The 18689-nt window shown below is 44.7% G+C and overlaps 1 protein-coding gene across 1 annotated transcript in view; it reads right to left on the reverse strand.

The window, feature by feature from the left end:
* Positions 1-18689, reverse strand: part of DCAF5 (DDB1 and CUL4 associated factor 5) — a 105507-nt gene that overhangs the window by 49937 nt on the left and 36881 nt on the right. Inside the window, exons 3-4 of the mRNA XM_069732304.1 lie at positions 16907-16943; positions 16683-16822 (exon numbers count right to left, since the gene is read on the reverse strand). Coding sequence (XP_069588405.1) covers positions 16683-16822; positions 16907-16943 — 177 coding nt within the window. The remainder of the gene's footprint in view (positions 1-16682; positions 16823-16906; positions 16944-18689) is intronic.

An 18689-nucleotide genomic window follows, 5' to 3' on the forward strand; every position in this document is an offset into this window, starting at 1 on the left:
ACAGGCAATGGTCTGCTGAGCTCCCTACTATAAGGAAGTCATCCAAGTAGGGAATGATCAGGATGTCGGACTCTCGTAAGTGCGCCATGACCTCGGCCACTAGTTTTGTGAACACCCTAGGAGCCGCTGATAAGCCAAAGGGGAGAGCTCTGAACTGGAAATGGCGAATGCTACCCTCCATTGACACCGCTACTCTCAGGAACTTCTGGAAATCTTCATGTATTGGAACATGATAGTATGCATCTTTAAGATCTACAACTACCATGAAACAGTGATTAAACAATATCTTTATTGCTGAATTAATCGTTTCCATTTTGAAGGATTCATTAACCAGGAACTCATTAAGACACTTTAGATTAATGATCGTTCTAAATGATCCATCCGGCTTCTTGATCAGAAAAAGAGGAGAATAAAATCCCCCTTCCTTTTTCTGAATCTGGAATTTCCACCAATACATTCTTGGCGCATAAGTTCATGACTTCAGCCTCTAGGGCTGCTTGCTCCAGGGGGGAGGAACGATAAGGGGTTAATTTGAATTTATCCCGAGGCCAATGATTGAAGTCCAGCTTTAGACCTTTAGTAACAATGCCTCTGACCCATCTACTGTTCGTTATGTCAAGCCATGCTGAGGAGAATGCTGACAGTCTACACCCCACAGGGATTGCTAGTCATTGGTCTGGTTTTTTCTGATCCTTTGAGGAACGGCGAAACATATATCCCGTACCTCTACCGCGTCTGTCTTCCCATCTGAAACTCTCTCTAGTGGGAGAGGACCCGCGTTTCTTCCCACGACCAAATCTTCTTCGACTGAAGGGTCGGCGGTAGGATGCCGAGTACAGGCTTGGAAACTTCTTTTTATCATCGCCTGCCTTTTCCAGCAACTCGTCCAGCGTTGGACCAAAGAGATACTGTCCCTCGCACGGAATGGCGCAGAGCTTAGTTCTGGACTGGATGTCACCTGACCAGCACTTTAACCATAGGGCCCTGCGAGCCGCGTTAGATAGACCTGCCGCTCTGGCCGCCATCCTGACAGAGTCCACAGAAGCATCCGATAGGAAGGCTGCAGCATTCTGAATTGTCGGAAGCGCTTTCAGAATAGAATCTCTGGATGCCCCATCCTTCAGCTGAGACTCTAATTGATCTAGCCAGACCATTAATGACCTGGCTGTGCACGTTGCGGCCACTGCTGGTCTGAGGGATCCAGCCGCCATCTCCCAGGTACCTTTTAGAAAGATATCCGCCTTTCTGTCTAGGGGATCTTTGAGGGACCCCATATCCTCAAAGGGTAATGAGGCTTTCTTTGACGCCTTTGCTACTGCCGCGTCCAACCTCGGAGCTTTATCCCATGTCTCCACCACCGGATCATCAAAGGGATACCTGCGTTTTAAAGCTGGCGGTAAGGCCCCCTTTTTTTCCGGTTTCTTCCATTCTCGGAGTATCAATTCTTGGATTTTCTCATTTACCGGAAAAGATCTATGTTTCTTACGATCTAAACCACTAAACATTAACTCCTGTTTTGAGGGCTGTGATTTGGGTTCCTCTATACCCATCGTGCCTCTAACTGATTTGACTACCTTGTCAATCTTATCCAAGGGTAGACAAAATCGTCCAGACTCCTCATCTGATGAAGAGGAGAAAGGACTAGAGAGATAGATACTTTCTCCTCTTTCCTCTTCTGACGAATTAGAGTCCAGAGGGGTCCTATGCTTCGGGCCTTCCGCTTGGGATAGGGATCGTAATGACTCCCTTACCTCTAGCCGGATCATTTCTTTTAAATTTGCCGTACTCACGGACTCTTCTGCTACCTGGGGGAGGACAATATAGGTGATAACCACTATCTGACCTAAGGTCACTTCCACCCAACCACTCCTGTAGACCTCACCGTCTGTTGTATATAGGGGGCACATAACTTTTTAGTACAAGAGTCGGGTAAGGGGACTCCACAGAGGGCACACTCCTTATGCTTGGATTTTTCCGTACTTTTCTTCCCCTGGAAAGATAAAGTATAAGGGGCCCGCGTCACAGAGTAAACTTTCACGTAGGTCACTTACCCGTGCGCCCAAGTCAAGTACCGGAATCCGAGGGGGTTCTTTCCTAGTCGAAGCTCTGGATCCCTGTTCGGATGAGCTTTTTCGACTGGGTTGGTCGCCTCTATCCTTTTTGGGCTTCTGACGCATCTCGTCTGACAGCTGCTGCTGCTCACCACCACTCTCCATGACGGATTACGACCAAAAGCAGGGTTCTGCCATTGTAACCTGCTTATATCCCCCTTGGATCCGGTCAGCAGATAGGCCAGCGCTATCCCTATTGGTTCTGGACACAGCAAGGAGGGCAGAGGGCTGTTGGACGAACCGGCGTTCAGATGCGATGGGCGCCGCCATCTTGGATCGTCCGCGCATGCGCAGACGTCCGACGACCCGGAAGCGGCTACCAAACTCCACCCCCCCACGTCACCGCACCCGGAAACGCTCCAGCACATGCTGAGAGCGGTGCAGGACGCCGGGGCGGATCGGCAGCGCTCCGGAGCTCCCCACACATCCGAGCCCGGCACCCGCAGCCATGCCGCACCGCTGCACCACCAATGGGAATACTTACCTGCGCTGATGGATGCAGGAAATCCTCCGGACTCCGCTCCCTGCTGCGAACGCCACTGCCATGAAGTCCAGCAAGGACCACCATGGCGTCTCCAGGGATCTCCGCACCGGCCGAGGTAGGAGACCCCCCCGCTACCGTAATCGGCCGGCCGGCCTGGGCCTTCTGTCTGTAGGCACCCGTCCCCTCAGGAACAGGAAACCAACTGAGGCAAGGGAGAGGTACCGCCCTTTTGTATCTGTAGGTTTCCTGTTCCTAATGGGCGGATCCCCTCTCTCGTCGTGCTGTCATGGGAGTCCGAGTAAATAAGCACTAAGCGTGGCTATTTTCAGTAGGCCCAGAGACATAGGCTATTGTCTGAACATTGACAATTGAATTTATGTATTTTTTCTTTGGTTGGTCAATAAACACAGACTATTGTTCATAAGAGTCTGAACGTCGACACTTCAGTTGATATTTGTTAATTATTGAATGCCTGCTGTTTACTTCTTAGATCAGCTCCTACAGGTTATTGTCTGCTATCTTTGGAGGACAGGAACACAGGGTCATTGAACAATTGATCTTTGATAATACGTTGATTAGCCATTGTACCAGGCCATGCAGTTTGCTGACTTGCAAAATACTGAAGGATAAACTATGAACTTTCCAACAATGTGAAAGGAGATTCTGCCACCTTCCCCCAATCCTGAGGAAAAAATGCCTGAATAACAGCTGTGTACTATAAATGGGGATCTGCCTCTGTTTCCACCATGACTTGACAGCCAGGACACCATGACTCCATGAAGAGAAACTCTACATGACATTAGCCATGGCATAATGGCTCCAACTGAAGAAATACAGAGATGCTCCATTGACCACCACCAAACCATCAAAGAAGTTTGAATAATCCAGGCTGGTACTATCAGGTCACCTGGCCACGTACCTCAATGGACTGTCAGCTCCTAAGCTTGACGTTACCACCACTCTGAGGGTGACCGCAAAAGCAAAATAACATTCGTGGGGCTAGTCGGCCCTGGAAGCACCAAAGCCACAACTGCTCAAATCCTGACGAGCCAGCAGAAAGATGAGACCCTGTAATTTGCACTATCTTGGGTATTTTGCTGGACCTGTTCTATAAGTTATTGTCTGTTTGGTGGTTCAATAGAGTATTGTAACGCAGTTTTATTCTCACCCTGTGTTGTCTGATTAGTATTCTGCCCACGAGGAAGGAGAGCGAGCGTTCAGTGGAATGAGCCCTGGTCCATGCGGTCTCGGGCCAGCGGACGACAGCACCCACTAACCCCCATGTCTCCACACTTGGTGGCAGCAGTGGGAAGAGATTCCACAGAGGGGTACGCTGTGGTAGTCGGTAACCTCCCAGAGACCCACAGCAGCAAAAATAGTTCTGGAAAAGCCAGCAGCCAGATTAAGTCACATTCTTACATGCGACAGCTCTCACGGTCAAAAGTATGAACCCATCAATTACAAGCTACAACCACCAAGGGTTAGTGACTGAAAAATGTCAAGCTTGTCATACTTTTGTAGGGGTTAAAAATAAAGTAATTGTGAAATCAAAAGGCGGGGTCCATCCCAATACAATAAACTTATTTTTCCTGTTAGAATTGCAGTACCATTCATAGCTTCTACACAATGTAAGAAGCTGTGCCTATTCTGGGGCACCAAGACCTTCAAAGGGATTGTCTGCCCCTTGTAAAATCTTTGTCAAGCGCTGCAGCTTGCCAAATTCTGACAGTGAGTAATGCACATAGCATTAGGGTTCAGCTACGCTTTTTGGTTCCAGCGGTTGAGAAGTAAACCTAATTAGCTTTGTTAGATACATCTACGATTAAGAGTTGGATTGACTCGAAACGCGTCAGAAAAACTCCTCTGTCTCTTCTAAACTTTAAGGGATTTACATCAGAGATCATTGGATTTCAAACCTCTGTGTGATGAGCTTTATCTGCAATTATATAGAAAACTTTGAGACACGACAGACTCTAATAGGTACATGACCACGAATTCAACACTTGTGGTCACATGACAACCGTTTGCCAAAGATTTCACTAAGGTTGGATGACCCCTTTAAATTAGCATTATTGGTGTGGGTGCCAGAAGTTAGACTCAATCGATCTTATATTAATGACCTATGCTAGGGAGAGGTCATCAATATTACAGTCCTGGAAAACCCATGTAAATTGGTGAGCTATACCTTAAAGAGTCATTGACGTTTTCTTAAAATGAGCTGTTGAATCCCCCCCAGACACTATGAGTGGTACAAGCATTAAGCTGAGGGCTGTTGCTTTCGAGCACACATCTGGAGTTTTTACAAAGCATGAGCCTTCTAAAAGTTGGCCTAAAAGGGTGTTTCTTTGCCACCTTTAGGAAACATTGCCTATCGAATTAAAGGAGGAAAATGTAGATGGAGGTCAAAAGGGGAAAATGCTCAGTTAAACATTTTTGACACTTTCCTTGTTGCATTAAATGGGGTGTTTTGTCATAAAGTCCTCTACAGATATCAACTTACCGTATATGCTCAAGTATAAGCCTAGATTTTCAGCCCTTTTTTTTGGGTTGAAAGTCCCCCTCTCTGCTTATACTCGAGTCATACCCGGGGTCGGCAGGAGAGGGGGAGCGGGGGCTGTGTAATTATACTCACCTACTGCTGGCGCGGTCCCTGGACGTCCCTGCTTCTTCCAGCGCTGCAGATTCTTCCTGTGCTGAGCGGTCACATGGTACAGCTCATTACAGAAATGAATATGCGGCTCCACCTCCCATAGAGGTGGAGTCGCATATTCATTACTGTAATGAGCAGTAACTGTGACCGCTCAATACAGGAAGAAGATGCAGCGCTGGAAGAAGCAGGGACGTCCAGGGACCGCGCCAGCAGTAGGTGAGTATACAGGGAGGGGAGCGCTGCGCGATATTTACCGCTCCTAGTTCCGGTGCGGCTCCGTCTCCAGCGTCCTCTGGCTGTGACGCTCAGGTCAGAGGGCGCGGTGACGTAGTCAGTGAGCGCCCTCTGCTGAAAGTCAGTGCAGAAGACGGAGCCGCACAAGGAGCAGGTAAATATTGAAAGTGCCGGGGTCCTGAGAATATTGCAGCAAAAGCATATGGGGCAAGTGACTGTACAGAGCATCTTATGGAGCCATAACACTTGTGCAGCACTATAATGGGGCAAGCGACTGTACGGAGCATCTTATGGGGCCATAACACTTGTGCAGCACTATAAGGGGCAAGTGGCTGTGCGGAGCATCTTATGGGGCCATAACACTTGTGCAGCACTATAAGGGGCAAGTGACTGTACGGAGCATGTTATGGGGCCATAACGCTTGTGCAGCACTATAAGGCGCAAGTGACTGTATGGAGCATCTTATGGGGCCATAACACTTGTGCAGCACTATAATGGGGCAAGTGACTGTACGGAGCATCTTATGGGGCCATAACACTTGTGCAGCATTATATGGGGCAAGTGACTGTATGGAGCATCTTAGGGGGCCATAACACTTGTGCAGCACTATAATGGGGCAAGCGACTGTACGGAGCATCTTATGGGGCCATAACGCTTGTGCAGCATTCTATGAGGCAAGTGACTGTATGGAGCATCTTAGGGTGCCATAACGTTTGTGCAGCACTATATGGGGCAAGTGACTGTACGGAGCATCTTATGGGGCCATAACACTTGTGCAGCACTATATAGGGCAAATATCTCTATGGAGCATCTTATGGGGCCCTTATTACTCTTTATGCAGGATTATATGGGGCATATTGTAATATGGAGCATTATATGGGGCTCCTGATTCAATATGGATATTCAAAAACACTTAACCTACTGATGTCTCAATTAATTTTACTTTTATTGGTATCTATTTTTACTTTTGAAATTTACCGGTAGCTGCTGCATTTTCCACCCTAGGCTTATACTCGAGTCATTAAGTTTTCCCAGTTTTTTGTGGCAAAATTAGGGGGGTCGGCTTATACTCGAGTATATACGGTACCTATAAATAAGCATCCCAGAAGTTGACAATGATGACAAATGTTGTTGTGAATGGAAATTAACCCCTTTTTGACATTAGACGTACTATCCCGTCGAGGTGGGGTGGGCCCCTATGACCACCGACGGGATAGTACGTCATAGCGATCGGCCGCGCTCACGGGGGGAGCGCGGCCGATCGCGGCCGGGTGTCAGCTGCCTATCGCAGCTGACATCCGGCACTATGTGCCAGGAGCGGTCACGGACCGCTCCTGGCACATTAACCCACGGCACACCGCGATCAAACATGATCGCGATGTGCCGGCGGTACAGGGAAGCATCGCGCAGGGAGGGGGCTCCTACCTCCCTCCCTGCTCCAGACTCGGATCCAAGATGGCTGCGGCATCCGGGTCCTGCAGGGAGGGAGGTGGCTTCACAGAGCCTGCTTAGAGCAGGCACTGTGAAGCCTGCAGTGCTGTAAGTCAGATCGGTGATCTGACAGAGTGCTGTGCAAACTGTCAGATCACCGATCTGTATTGTCCCCCCCAGGGACAAAGTAAAAAAAAAAAATTTCCAAATGTGTAAAAAAAAAAAAAAAAATTAAAAAAAATATTCCTAAATAATGAAAAAAAAAAATAAAATAAAAAAAATAAAAATTATATATATATATATATATATATATTCTATATATATATATATATATATATATATATATATATATATATTATTCCCATAAATACATATCTTTATCTAAATTTAAAAAAAAAAAACAATAAAAGTACACATATTTAGTATCGCCGCGTCCGTAACGACCCGACCTATAAAACTGGCCCACTAGTTAACCCCTTCAGTAAACACCGCAAGAAAAGAAAAAAAAACGAGGCAAAAACAACGCTTTATTATCATACCGCCGAACAAAAAGTGGAATAACACGCAATCAAAAAGACAGATATACATAACCATGGTACCACTGAAAGAGTCATCTTGTCCCGCAAAAAACGAGCCAGCATACAGCATCATCAGCAAAAAAATAAAAAAAGTTATAGTCCTGTGAATAAAGCGATGCAAAAATAATTATTTTTTCTATAAAATAGTTTTTATCGTACAAAAGCGCCAAAACATAAAAAAATGATATAAATGAGGTGTCGCTGTAATCGTACTGACCCGAAGAATAAAACGGCTTTATCCATTTTACTACACGCGGAACGGTATAAACGCCTCCCCCAAAAGAAATTCATGAATAGCTGGTTTTTGGTCATTCTGCCTCACAAAAATCGGAATAAAAAGCGATCAAAAAATGTCACGTGCCCGAAAATGTTACCAATAAAAACGTCAACTCGTCCCGCAAAAAACAAGACCTCACATGACTCTGGACCAAAATATGGAAAAATCATAGCTCTCAAAATGTGGCAACGCAAAAAATATTTTTTGCAATAAAAAGCGTCTTTCAGTGTGTGACAGCTGCCAATCATAAAAATCCGCTAAAAAAACTCGCTATAAAAGTAAATCAAACCCCCCTTCATCACCCCCTTAGTTAGGGAAAAATTAAAAAAAAATGTATGTATTTCCATTTTCCCGTTAGGGGTAGGGTTAGGGCTAAAGTTAGGGCTAGGGTTGGGGCTACAGTTAGGGTTGGGGCTAAAGTTAGGGTTGGGGTTGGGGCTAAAGTTACGGTTAGGGTTTAGATTACATTTACAGTTGGGAATAGGGTTGGGATTAGGGTTAGGGGTGTGGTTAGGGTTACTGTTGGGATTAGGGCTAGAGGTGTGTTTGGATTAGGGTTTCAGTTATAATTGGGGGGTTTCCACTGTTTAGGCACATCAGGGGCTCTCCAAACGCGACATGGCGTCCGATCTCAATTCCAGCCAATTCTGCGTTGAAAAAGTAAAACAGTGCTTCTTCCCTTCCGAGCTCTCCCGTGCGCCTAAACAGGGGTTTACCCCAACATATGCAGTATCAGCGTACTCAGGACAAATAGGACAACAACTTTTGAGGTCCAATTTCTCCTGTTACCCTTGGGAAAATACAAAACTGGGGGCTAAAAAATAATTTTTGTGGGAAAAAAATACCGGATTACTCACCGGTAATGCTCTTTTATAGAGCCCACGACAGCACCCACTAGAGAGAGGGGATCCGCCCCTAGGAACAGGAAACCTACAGAGAGATAAAAGGGGCGGCCCCCCCTCGCTCCTCAGTTGTTTTACAGAGAATAGGAATAACCGCCGCCAGGTTTTAGTTAACAGGTTCAGGTATATCCATATATATATATATATATATATATATATATATATACACATATTTACAACCTTATGCTACTTTCTTCTAATATTTACACCTCACCAAAGAAGCACCACGTGCGACTATATACAGAAAAGGGAGGGATGTGAAAGGGTGCTGTCGTGGGCTCTATAAAAGAGCATTACCGGTGAGTAATCCGGTATTTTCTATTCGCCACGACAGCACCCACTAGAGAGAATTTCAGAGACTATAGACTGGGTGGGTTTACTGAGTCAAGGACCGATACCCCAAAAGTCAGATCAGAAGCAGAAGATAGATCTAATCTATAATGTTTATAGAAGGTATTAGGTGAAGACCAAGTTGCAGCCTTACATATAAGGTCTATTGGCACATTCGCCCGTTCTGCCCAGGAAGTCGACAAGGCTCTTGTAGAGTGTGCTCCTATATGCATTGGAGGATCTCTACCTCCAGCTTTATACGCCAAGATTATGGCCTCTCTGATCCAGCGAGATAATGTGTTCTTTGTCACTCTGGTACCTTTGGTTTTACCCTGGAAAGACACAAAGAGAGCCCTACTCTTCCTCCAGTCCCTGGTTCTCTCTAAATAGGCTAACACAATCCTTTTTACATCTAGAGTATGAAGTTTTACTTCTTCTGGAGTTGAGTGGTTCTCATAAAAGGTAGGTAACAAGATCTCCTGGGCTCTATGAAAAGTAGTGGCTACTTTAGGAAGATAACAAGGGTCTGTTTTCAAAATTATCCTATCTGATGTTACCGATAAAAAGGGAGGATCTATAGATAATGCATGGAGATCGCTCACTCTTCTAGCAGAAACTAATGCCACTAACAATACCGTTTTCAAAGAAATATTTTTCAGTGAGGCTGTATGGAGAGGCTCAAACGGTGGCTGTGTCAATGCTTCCAGGACTATGGATAAATCCCACTGAGGAACCTGCGGTATGCTAATTGGTCTTGAACGCTCACAGGCAGATATAAATCGGGATATCCACCTATTACCCGCAACATCATAATTAAAAAGAGCTCCTAAAGCTGAAACCTGGACCTTCAGAGTGCTTACGGAGAGTCCTAATTCCAAACCTCTTTGTAGAAATTCCAACACTGGAAATATAGGAACTTCAGATGAAAGTTGTGCAGTATGGAATTGAAGAAATTTTCTCCAAATTCTAACATAAATTCTAGTAGTTGAAGGTTTTCTACTCTTCATAAGAGTGTTAATTAACCCACTAGAAAACCCCCTTATACTTAGTAACTGCCTCTCAAACTCCAGGCAGTCAGGTTCATGCCCTTTAATCCGACAAGGAAAGAATCCCCAAATAGAAACAATTATGCTTCAAGCAGATGCACAAATCTATAAACCAATCAAAAAACTACTTGAATATAAATAGTCAAAAAAATATATATAAAAGTTCAAAAATATTTTATTGACACCAATAGAACAATACACAAATAATAATTAAAAACAAGAGGAGTAGCTTTGGACATCCAGAATAATAATATATATCTACTGTTTTATTGATGGATATATCCTATTCTAATAATAAAGTACTGTTAGTAGCAAGACAATAATAACTGCTTCTCAGAACTGCTATACAAGTATATATCTTAGGGCTGCTGTATTGGTATATTTCCACCATGGGACATAAGTGTAGGAGAAGGTACAACAGTATCAATAACCAAGTGGAGATCCTAAAGATGACCTTTCATATCCCACACCTACCCTTTACATAAAGCAGTTTTGAAGCCAAAAAAAGTGCATAGTGCATAGTGCAAAAAGTATACATACTAACCAGTAGTCATGATAGATGGACCGAAGCTACCTCCTCACACTCCAACGCGCGTTTCACACGTCTTGCTTCTTCAGGGAGTGATGTCATCACTCCCTGAAGAAGCAAGACGTGTGAAACGCGCGTTGGAGTGTGAGGAGGTAGCTTCGGTCCATCTATCATGACTACTGGTTAGTATGTATACTTTTTGCACTATGCACTATGCACTTTTTTTGGCTTCAAAACTGCTTTATGTAAAGGGTAGGTGTGGGATATGAAAGGTCATCTTTAGGATCTCCACTTGGTTATTGATACTGTTGTACCTTCTCCTACACTTATGTCCCATGGTGGAAATATACCAATACAGCAGCCCTAAGATATATACTTGTACAGCAGTTCTGAGAAGCAGTTATTATTGTCTTGCTACTAACAGTACTTTATTATTAGAATAGGATATATCCATCAATAAAACAGTAGATATATATTATTATTCTGGATGTCCAAAGCTACTCCTCTTGTTTTTAATTATTATTTGTGTATTGTTCTATTGGTGTCAATAAAATATTTTTGAACTTTTATATATATTTTTTTGACTATTTATATTCAAGTAGTTTTTTGATTGGTTTATAGGTTCATGCCCTTTGCCTGAGGATGGAGGAATGGTCCCTGAGAGAGCAAGTCCTTGGACTGAGGCAGAATCCACGGGTCTGACACTGACATCGCCCTCAGCCATGAGAACCATGGCCTTTTGGGCCAGAATGGGGCTATTAACAGAACTCTTGCGCCTTCCTCCCTTATTTTTCTTATTACTATAGGTAATAGATTCCATGGGGGGAAAGCATAGGCCAGGTCGAATGTCCATGGTACCTGGAGGGCATCGAGTATGTCCGGCTTGTCCTCCCTGCATAGAGAGGCAAACCTCCTGACCTGACGGTTGGCTCTTGTGGAAAACAAGTCTATTTGAGGAACACCCCATCGAGCTGTTATTAATCTGAAAATCTTCCTGTTCAGCATCCATTCTCCCTGATGAAGAGTGTGACGGCTGAGGAAATCGGCATGAAAATGGTCTATGCCCCTGATGTGCACTGCTGACAAGGATAGCAGATGACCTTCGGCCAACTCCATGATGTCTGAAGCCACTTCTCTGAGTTTGTCCGACCTTGTACCTCCTTGATGGTTCAGATAAGCCACCGCAGTGGTGTTGTCGGAGAATACTCTTGTGTGAGAGCCGCTGAGCTGAGGAAGAAAGTGAAGTAGGGAGTAGTATATAGCCCTCAACTCTTTGACATTTGAGGAATTATTAAGTTCTGAACTGGACCAAAGACCCTGGACCCACTGATCCCGAAAATGTGCCCCCCAGCCTTCAGGACTAGCGTCTGTGGTCACTATACTAGAAGGGGTGATTACCCATAGAACCCCTCTCGAAAGATTTTTTCGATTCAACCACCACATAAGGGAGTGTACTACTTCTGACGTTAGGAAAACTGTTCTATCCAGACATCCTCTATTTTTAATGTCCTCATCCAATACAAATTTTTGTAGATGCCTAGTATGGAACTGCGCCCACTGGACCGCAGGAATGCACGATGTTAGAGAACCTAGTAGTGACATGACATTCCTTAATGACATACTACGCTTTCTGATTGCTAAGGACACTTTATCGAATATGGAAGTTTTCTTATCCTCAGGAAGCTTGCAAATCTGGTCAACTGAATCTAGAAGGAGCCCAAGGAATTTCTGACACGTTACTGGCTGGAGTCTAGATTTTTCCCAATTAACCAGCCAGCCCAGGTTTTGTAAGGATGACACTACCTCCTGTAACCTCTGCTCACACTGTAGGGAGTTCTTACCTACAATCAATAGGTCATCCAAATACGGAATGACCAAGGTATCTTTTACCCGTAAAAAGGACATTACTTCCGCTAGCAATTTAGTAAAAACCCTTGGGGCCATAGATAAACCGAAGGGCATTGCCCGGTATTGTAGATGACGAATTTGCCCTTCTATACAAACTGCTACCCGAAGAAATTGCTGATGTAAATGGTGTATAGGAATATGGTAATAAGCATCTTTAAGATCCAATACTACCATGTAACAGTTTGGAAATAGATTTTTTATGGCCGAACGTATGGATTCCATTTTAAATGTTTTGGGTCTTATAAAGGAGTTCAGTTTTCTCAAGTTAATTATAGTTCTGAAAGAGCCATCAGGCTTACTAATCAGAAATAAGGGAGAGTAAAATCCCCTCCCTATCTGGGAAGATGGAACCTCTACCAGGACTTGTTTGAGTAAGAGGGATTTAACTTCGGTTTCAAGTGCCTCTTGTTGAGGCCTGGATCTTAAGGTGGTAAGGAGGAAGGAGTCCGGAGGCCTTCTAATAAAGTCTAATGTGAGGCCTGAAGATATTAAATCAATGGCCCATGGATTAACCGTTATGTCTTTCCACTGCTTACTAAATTGTTTTAGTCTTCCTCCCACCGGTGAAATATAATCAGCGGAATTTATCTGCTGGCTTGAAGGGGCGCTTATTGAACAAATTTCCTTTTTGTTTGAAATCTTTGTTATTCCATCGGTCCCTGAAGCCTCCCTTCCTTCCGAATGGTGGCTTCTTGAACGCCCTTCTGTAAGAAGGTATAAAGGGATTAGGGAACCCCTTCTTCCTTTCACCTGCCTTAGTGAGAATTTCGTCTAAGACCGTTCCAAAGAGGTACTCACCCTGGCAGGGTATAGTACACAATTTAGCCCTGGACTGGGCATCCCCTTTCCAATTCTTTAACCATAAAGCGCGCCGTGCCGTATTAGTGAGGCTGGCTGTTCTGGCTGCTAGGCGGAGAGAGTCTATAGAGGCATCAGAAATGAAGGCTGCCGCCCCCTTAATCAAAGGGATAGAGGCACGTAGTTTCTCCCTAGATACACCACTCTTAATATTTTGGTCCAACTGCTCCAGCCAGACCAGCATAGATCTACTAGTGGACGTGGCTGAGATCGCCGGTTTAAATGCCGTGACACAAGCTTCCCATGACCTTTTAAGCAGAGCGTCTGATTTTCTATCCATGGGGTCAGGCAAGGAGCCCGCATCCTCTACGGGTAAGGAGGATCGGCGAGAAGTTGATGCTACAGCCGCATCCACTTTAGGAATTTTAGACCAAACTGCCAAGTCCTCATCATCAAAGGGGTACCGCCTCTTACATGATACCGGTACAAAGCCCTTCTGTCCTTTAGCCCATTCTTTTTTAACAAGGTCTTTAATGGCCTGATTCACAGGGAATACTTGGCCCTTTCGCTGCGATAAACCTGCGAACATGATGTCCTGTGGTGTCTGGGGATCTTTAGACTCTGACACCCCCATTGTTCCTCTTACAGCTTTAACCAAATTATTTACATTGTCTGTAGGAAAACAGACAATCTTCCTCCTCCGAGGAATCCAATCTCTGAGAGATGTCTGAGTCCACCTCTCCACTTTCTGCTGATGTGTCGGCTATAGGTGAAAGAGTCCTTCTACTTCTCCTTTCCATATTAACCGCCGGACTACCCCTCAAGGACTGAAGCTCTTCCCGGATCATGAGACGTATGTCATTCATCCTGACCGAACTCTCCTGCTGTAAAGTGTTATCAATGCAATGTTGACATAGCTCCTTAATATATGAGTCAGGTAGGGGCTCATTACATATCTTACACTGCTTATGTTTAGATTTTGACGTCCGCTTAGCCTACAAAAAAGACACAAGCAGAGGAGACTACTCTAAGAGATATGAAGCTATATATACACTTATCCGGAAAATAAAATATATACCGGCTGCAGAGTTGTCTGGTCGGCCTGGGGTTTGGAACGGGACGATTTTTTCCCTGATTTATCCGTGGAATCACTCATTTTTGAGTGTCCACTGATTTTCTTATTAGCATCACCACTAGGCAGGATTACGACCTCCAGTGGGCGCTCAATATCTTCCTGAGACGACATGGTGCGCACAGTGCCATGTGTCTTCAGCCTTATATAGTGCCGTTCTTACAAGGGATACACGCCCCCATCTTTCCTCCCCCCTTTTTTTTTTTTTTTTTTTACCTGACCAACTTTATTGGCCCTCTCCACCGCTGTTGAGCGCCAAGGCGTCCACGCCAGCACGCTCAGCTGACCCCGCATACCCGGAAGTTCCTCTTTACATCCGGGTACGCCGACCATACAGCGCCTGCATGTGCGCTCGCGCGTCTTCCTTCTATGCTGCAGAGGAAGAGAAGCTCCTGCTACCGCGGCCGTTCATGCCCCACTGTGGCCGGAGGGTAAGCGCTTTCCATAGCGACACTTACTTGATGTGCCGACGGGGATTCTTTAGGCGGTGGAGCAAAAACCAACGGTCTCCCAACAGGGAGACTGTTGTGATCCCGGCATGCTGCTGATGTATCCAGATGAGGGGGGAACCAACAGGAACACCCGTCTCTGACGCTCGCTCTGGGGCCCCTGTCGCTCAACAGAGACGTACAGGCTGTGTTCCAGGCGAGCTTTTCCTCTTCTTAGCTGCAGAGATTCTCTCTGAGGGTTTCCTCCTTGGGAACAGGAAACCAACTGAGGAGCGAGGGGGGGCCGCCCCTTTCATCTCTCTGTAGGTTTCCTGTTCCTAGGGGCGCATCCCCTCTCTCTAGTGGGTGCTGTCGTGGCGAATAGAAAAAAAAGATTTTTTATTTTCACGGCTCTGCGTTACAAACTGTAGTGAAACACTTGGGGGTTCAAAGCTCTCACAACACATCTAGATAAGTTCCTTAGGGAGTCTAGTTTCCAAAATGGTGTCACTTGTGGGGGTTTCTACTGTTTAGGTACATTAGGGGCTCTGCAAATGCAATGTGACACCTGCAGACCATTCCATCTAAGTCTGCATTCCAAATGGAGCTCCTTCCCTTCCGAGCCCTCCCGTGCGCCCAAACGGTGGTTCCCCCCCACATATGGGGTATCAGCGCACTCAGGACAAATTGGACAACAAATTTTGGGGTCCAATTTCTCCTGTTACCCTCGGGAAAATGCAAAACTGGGGGCTAAAAAAATAATTTCTGTGGGAAAATTTTTTTGTTTTATTTTTACGGCTCTGCATTATAAACTTCTGTGAAGCCCTTGGTGGGTCAAAGCGCTCAAAACAGATCTAGATAAGTTCCTTAGGGGGTCTACTTTCCAAAATGGTGTCACTTGTGGGGGGTTTCAATGTTTAGGCACATCAGTGGCTCTCCAAACGCAACATGGCGTCCCATCTCAATTCCTGTCAATTTTGCATTGAAAAGTCAAACGGCGCTTTCCCTTCCGAGCTCTCACATGCTCCCAAACAGTGGTTTACCCCCACATATGGGGTATCAGCGTACTCAGGACAAATTGTAGAACAACTTTTGGGGTCCAATTTCTCCTGTTACCCTTGGTAAAATAAAACAAATTGGAGCTGAAGTAAATTTTTTGTGAAAAAAAGTTAAATGTTCATTTTTATTTAAACATTCCAAAAATTCCTGTGAAGCACCAGAAGGGTTAATAAACTTCTTGAATATGGTTTTGAGCACCTTGAGGGGTGCAGTTTTTAGAATGGTGTCACACTTGGGTATTTTCTACCATATAGACCCCTCAAAATGACTTCAAATGAGATGTGGTCCCTAAAATAAAAAATGGTGTTGTAAAAACGAGAAATTGCTGGTCAACTTTTAACCCTTATAACTCCCTAACAAAAAAAAAAATGTTGGTTCCAAAATTGTGCTGATGTAAAGTAGACATGTGGGATATGTTACTTATTAAGTATTTTGTGTGACATATCTCTGTGATTTAATTGCATAAAAATTCAAAGTTGGAAAATTGCGAAATTTTCATAATTTTCGCCAAATTTCCTTTTTTTTTTTTCACAAATAAACGCAGGTACTGTCAAAGAATTTTTACCACTATCATGAAGTACAATATGTCACGAGAAAACAATGTCAGAATCACTGGGATCCGTTGAAGCGTTCCAGAGTTATAACCTCATAAAGGGACAGTGGTCAGAATTGCAAAAATTGGCCCGGTCATTAACGTGCAAACCACCCTTGGGGGTAAAGTGGTTAAAGTAAACTAATAGGTAAAAGTGGAGTTTACAGAAAATAATAAAAATAATGCTCCTTACCACCTTGTTGAGACTCCCTGATGTCCCATATTAACACTCTTCCATCATCTGATGAACTGGCAAACACATTGTCATTCACTGGACTGACCGACAGTCCATACACTGCCTCTTCATGAGTGAAGACATCCAGTGTTTCACCACTAAAAAGTAGAGAAATATTTGAAAAACAATGTTTATTCTGGTATGCACATTCACAATGGCTGTTTAATGTAAAGCACACCTACCTCTCCACATCATGGAGGATCACCTGTTCATCATTTCCTGCAAAGTAAGTGAAACGTTTTAAAAAGTCTGTCAATAAAATGTTCATAACATCAGAATTATTATAGTGTATTTTCACTACACCTATGCCGGACCCTGGAGCAGATGGTCACTATTCGGCAGCCTGATCGATTGATTTAGGATTGGCAGATGCCAGGGAACATTAGTAATGCACAATGCATCCAGTAACATTTGGTAAAAAACTATTTCCAAATTAGGGGCAAGCACTATCCTATTCCACCATGACTGTGCCCTTGTATACAAAGATCCAAAGAAATATATTTTTGACGAGAAGAGGGGAGGAAATTTTTTGCAATAAATAGAATGTTGACGTCAAATAAGCGCAAATTCAGACACGCTACAAAATCTTGTTGAAAATCTTCCAGAAGGGTGAAGGTTGATAAAAGGTGACAAAAGGAAGTCCAATTCCACATTTACATCCCTGGGATGTCCAACAAGCTTACATGGGTGCGATGACCACACACATTTGGCCATTGAGGGCATTAACAATGGGCTGCACTATGGGGCCTATCTATCTATATAATTGTCTAAGGGGCACTTCCGTCTTTCTGTCCCGGATATTCATTGGTCGAGGCCAGCCAGTTGGCGTAGACAAAAGGGCAGGGGAAGCAAGGAAGTATGCAGAGCAAGTCCCCGCCCACTCCGTACAGGCCCGGCCAGAAGCGCTGTAAAGGGGGCGGAGTCGGACGGGACCATGGGCGCTGTTGGGCCCACCGCAGCAAAAGGCCGGGGACTAAATTAGCAGCCGTCGCCAGCCAATACAGGCCAGCCAGAAGCGCTGCAAAGGGGGCGGAGTCGCCGTGAGGAAGGCGGAGCTGCCCGGGACCATGGGCGCTGTTGTGCCTACCGCCACCAAAAGCCGGGGACTAAATTTGCAGCCGCGGTCAGTGATGACGGCCGCGGTTATTCATGACGGCTGCAACTGCAGGAAACAGCGCAGCAAATGCGGCGGTGACAGCTGCGGACGGAAGGTGAGTATATACTCTGTGGCTGTGCTATATACTACATCGCTGTGCAATATACTACGTGGGCTGTGCTATATACTAAGTGGCTGTGCAATATACCACATATCTGTGCTATATACTACGTGGATCTGTGCAATATACTACTTGGATCTGTGCAATATACTACTTGGATCTGTGCAATATACTATGTGGATCTGGGCAATATACTACGTGGATCTGGGCAATATACTACGTGGATCTGGGCAATATACTACGTGGATCTGGGCAATATACTACGTGGCTGGGCAATATACTACGTGGCTGGGCAATATACTACGTGGCTGGGCAATATACTACGTGGACATGCATATTCTAGAATACCCGATGCGTTAGAATCAGGCCACCATCTAGTAATATATAAATGGATGATTTATTGAGAAACAACACCTCACCTGTCCATGTCTGGTACTGCAGTTCAGCTACAACGTAAATTGTGATTCACACAGTAAAGTTAAAAATTGAATTCTTTTTGAGCAAGTTCCTGCAGGGTGTCTTGTTAAACTTATTTTATTGTCCGACTTTAATAAGAATGCTGCAATAAAAATGGCCTACTTTAATAAAACAAAAAAATGATTGCAAGCTGGAGATTACTTCTTTCCAGATGTAGTTTTGAAGCACAGATTGTGCTCAGATTGCGGGTCTCCTGACGTAAACTAATGCGCTCTGGTCAGGAGACCATCTGCCATGGTCAGGTATTGTGACACAAGCAGTGTTTATCTTT

The sequence above is a fragment of the Ranitomeya imitator genome, chromosome 1, assembly GCF_032444005.1.
Source record: "Ranitomeya imitator isolate aRanImi1 chromosome 1, aRanImi1.pri, whole genome shotgun sequence".
Taxonomy (NCBI): Eukaryota; Metazoa; Chordata; class Amphibia; order Anura; family Dendrobatidae; genus Ranitomeya; species Ranitomeya imitator.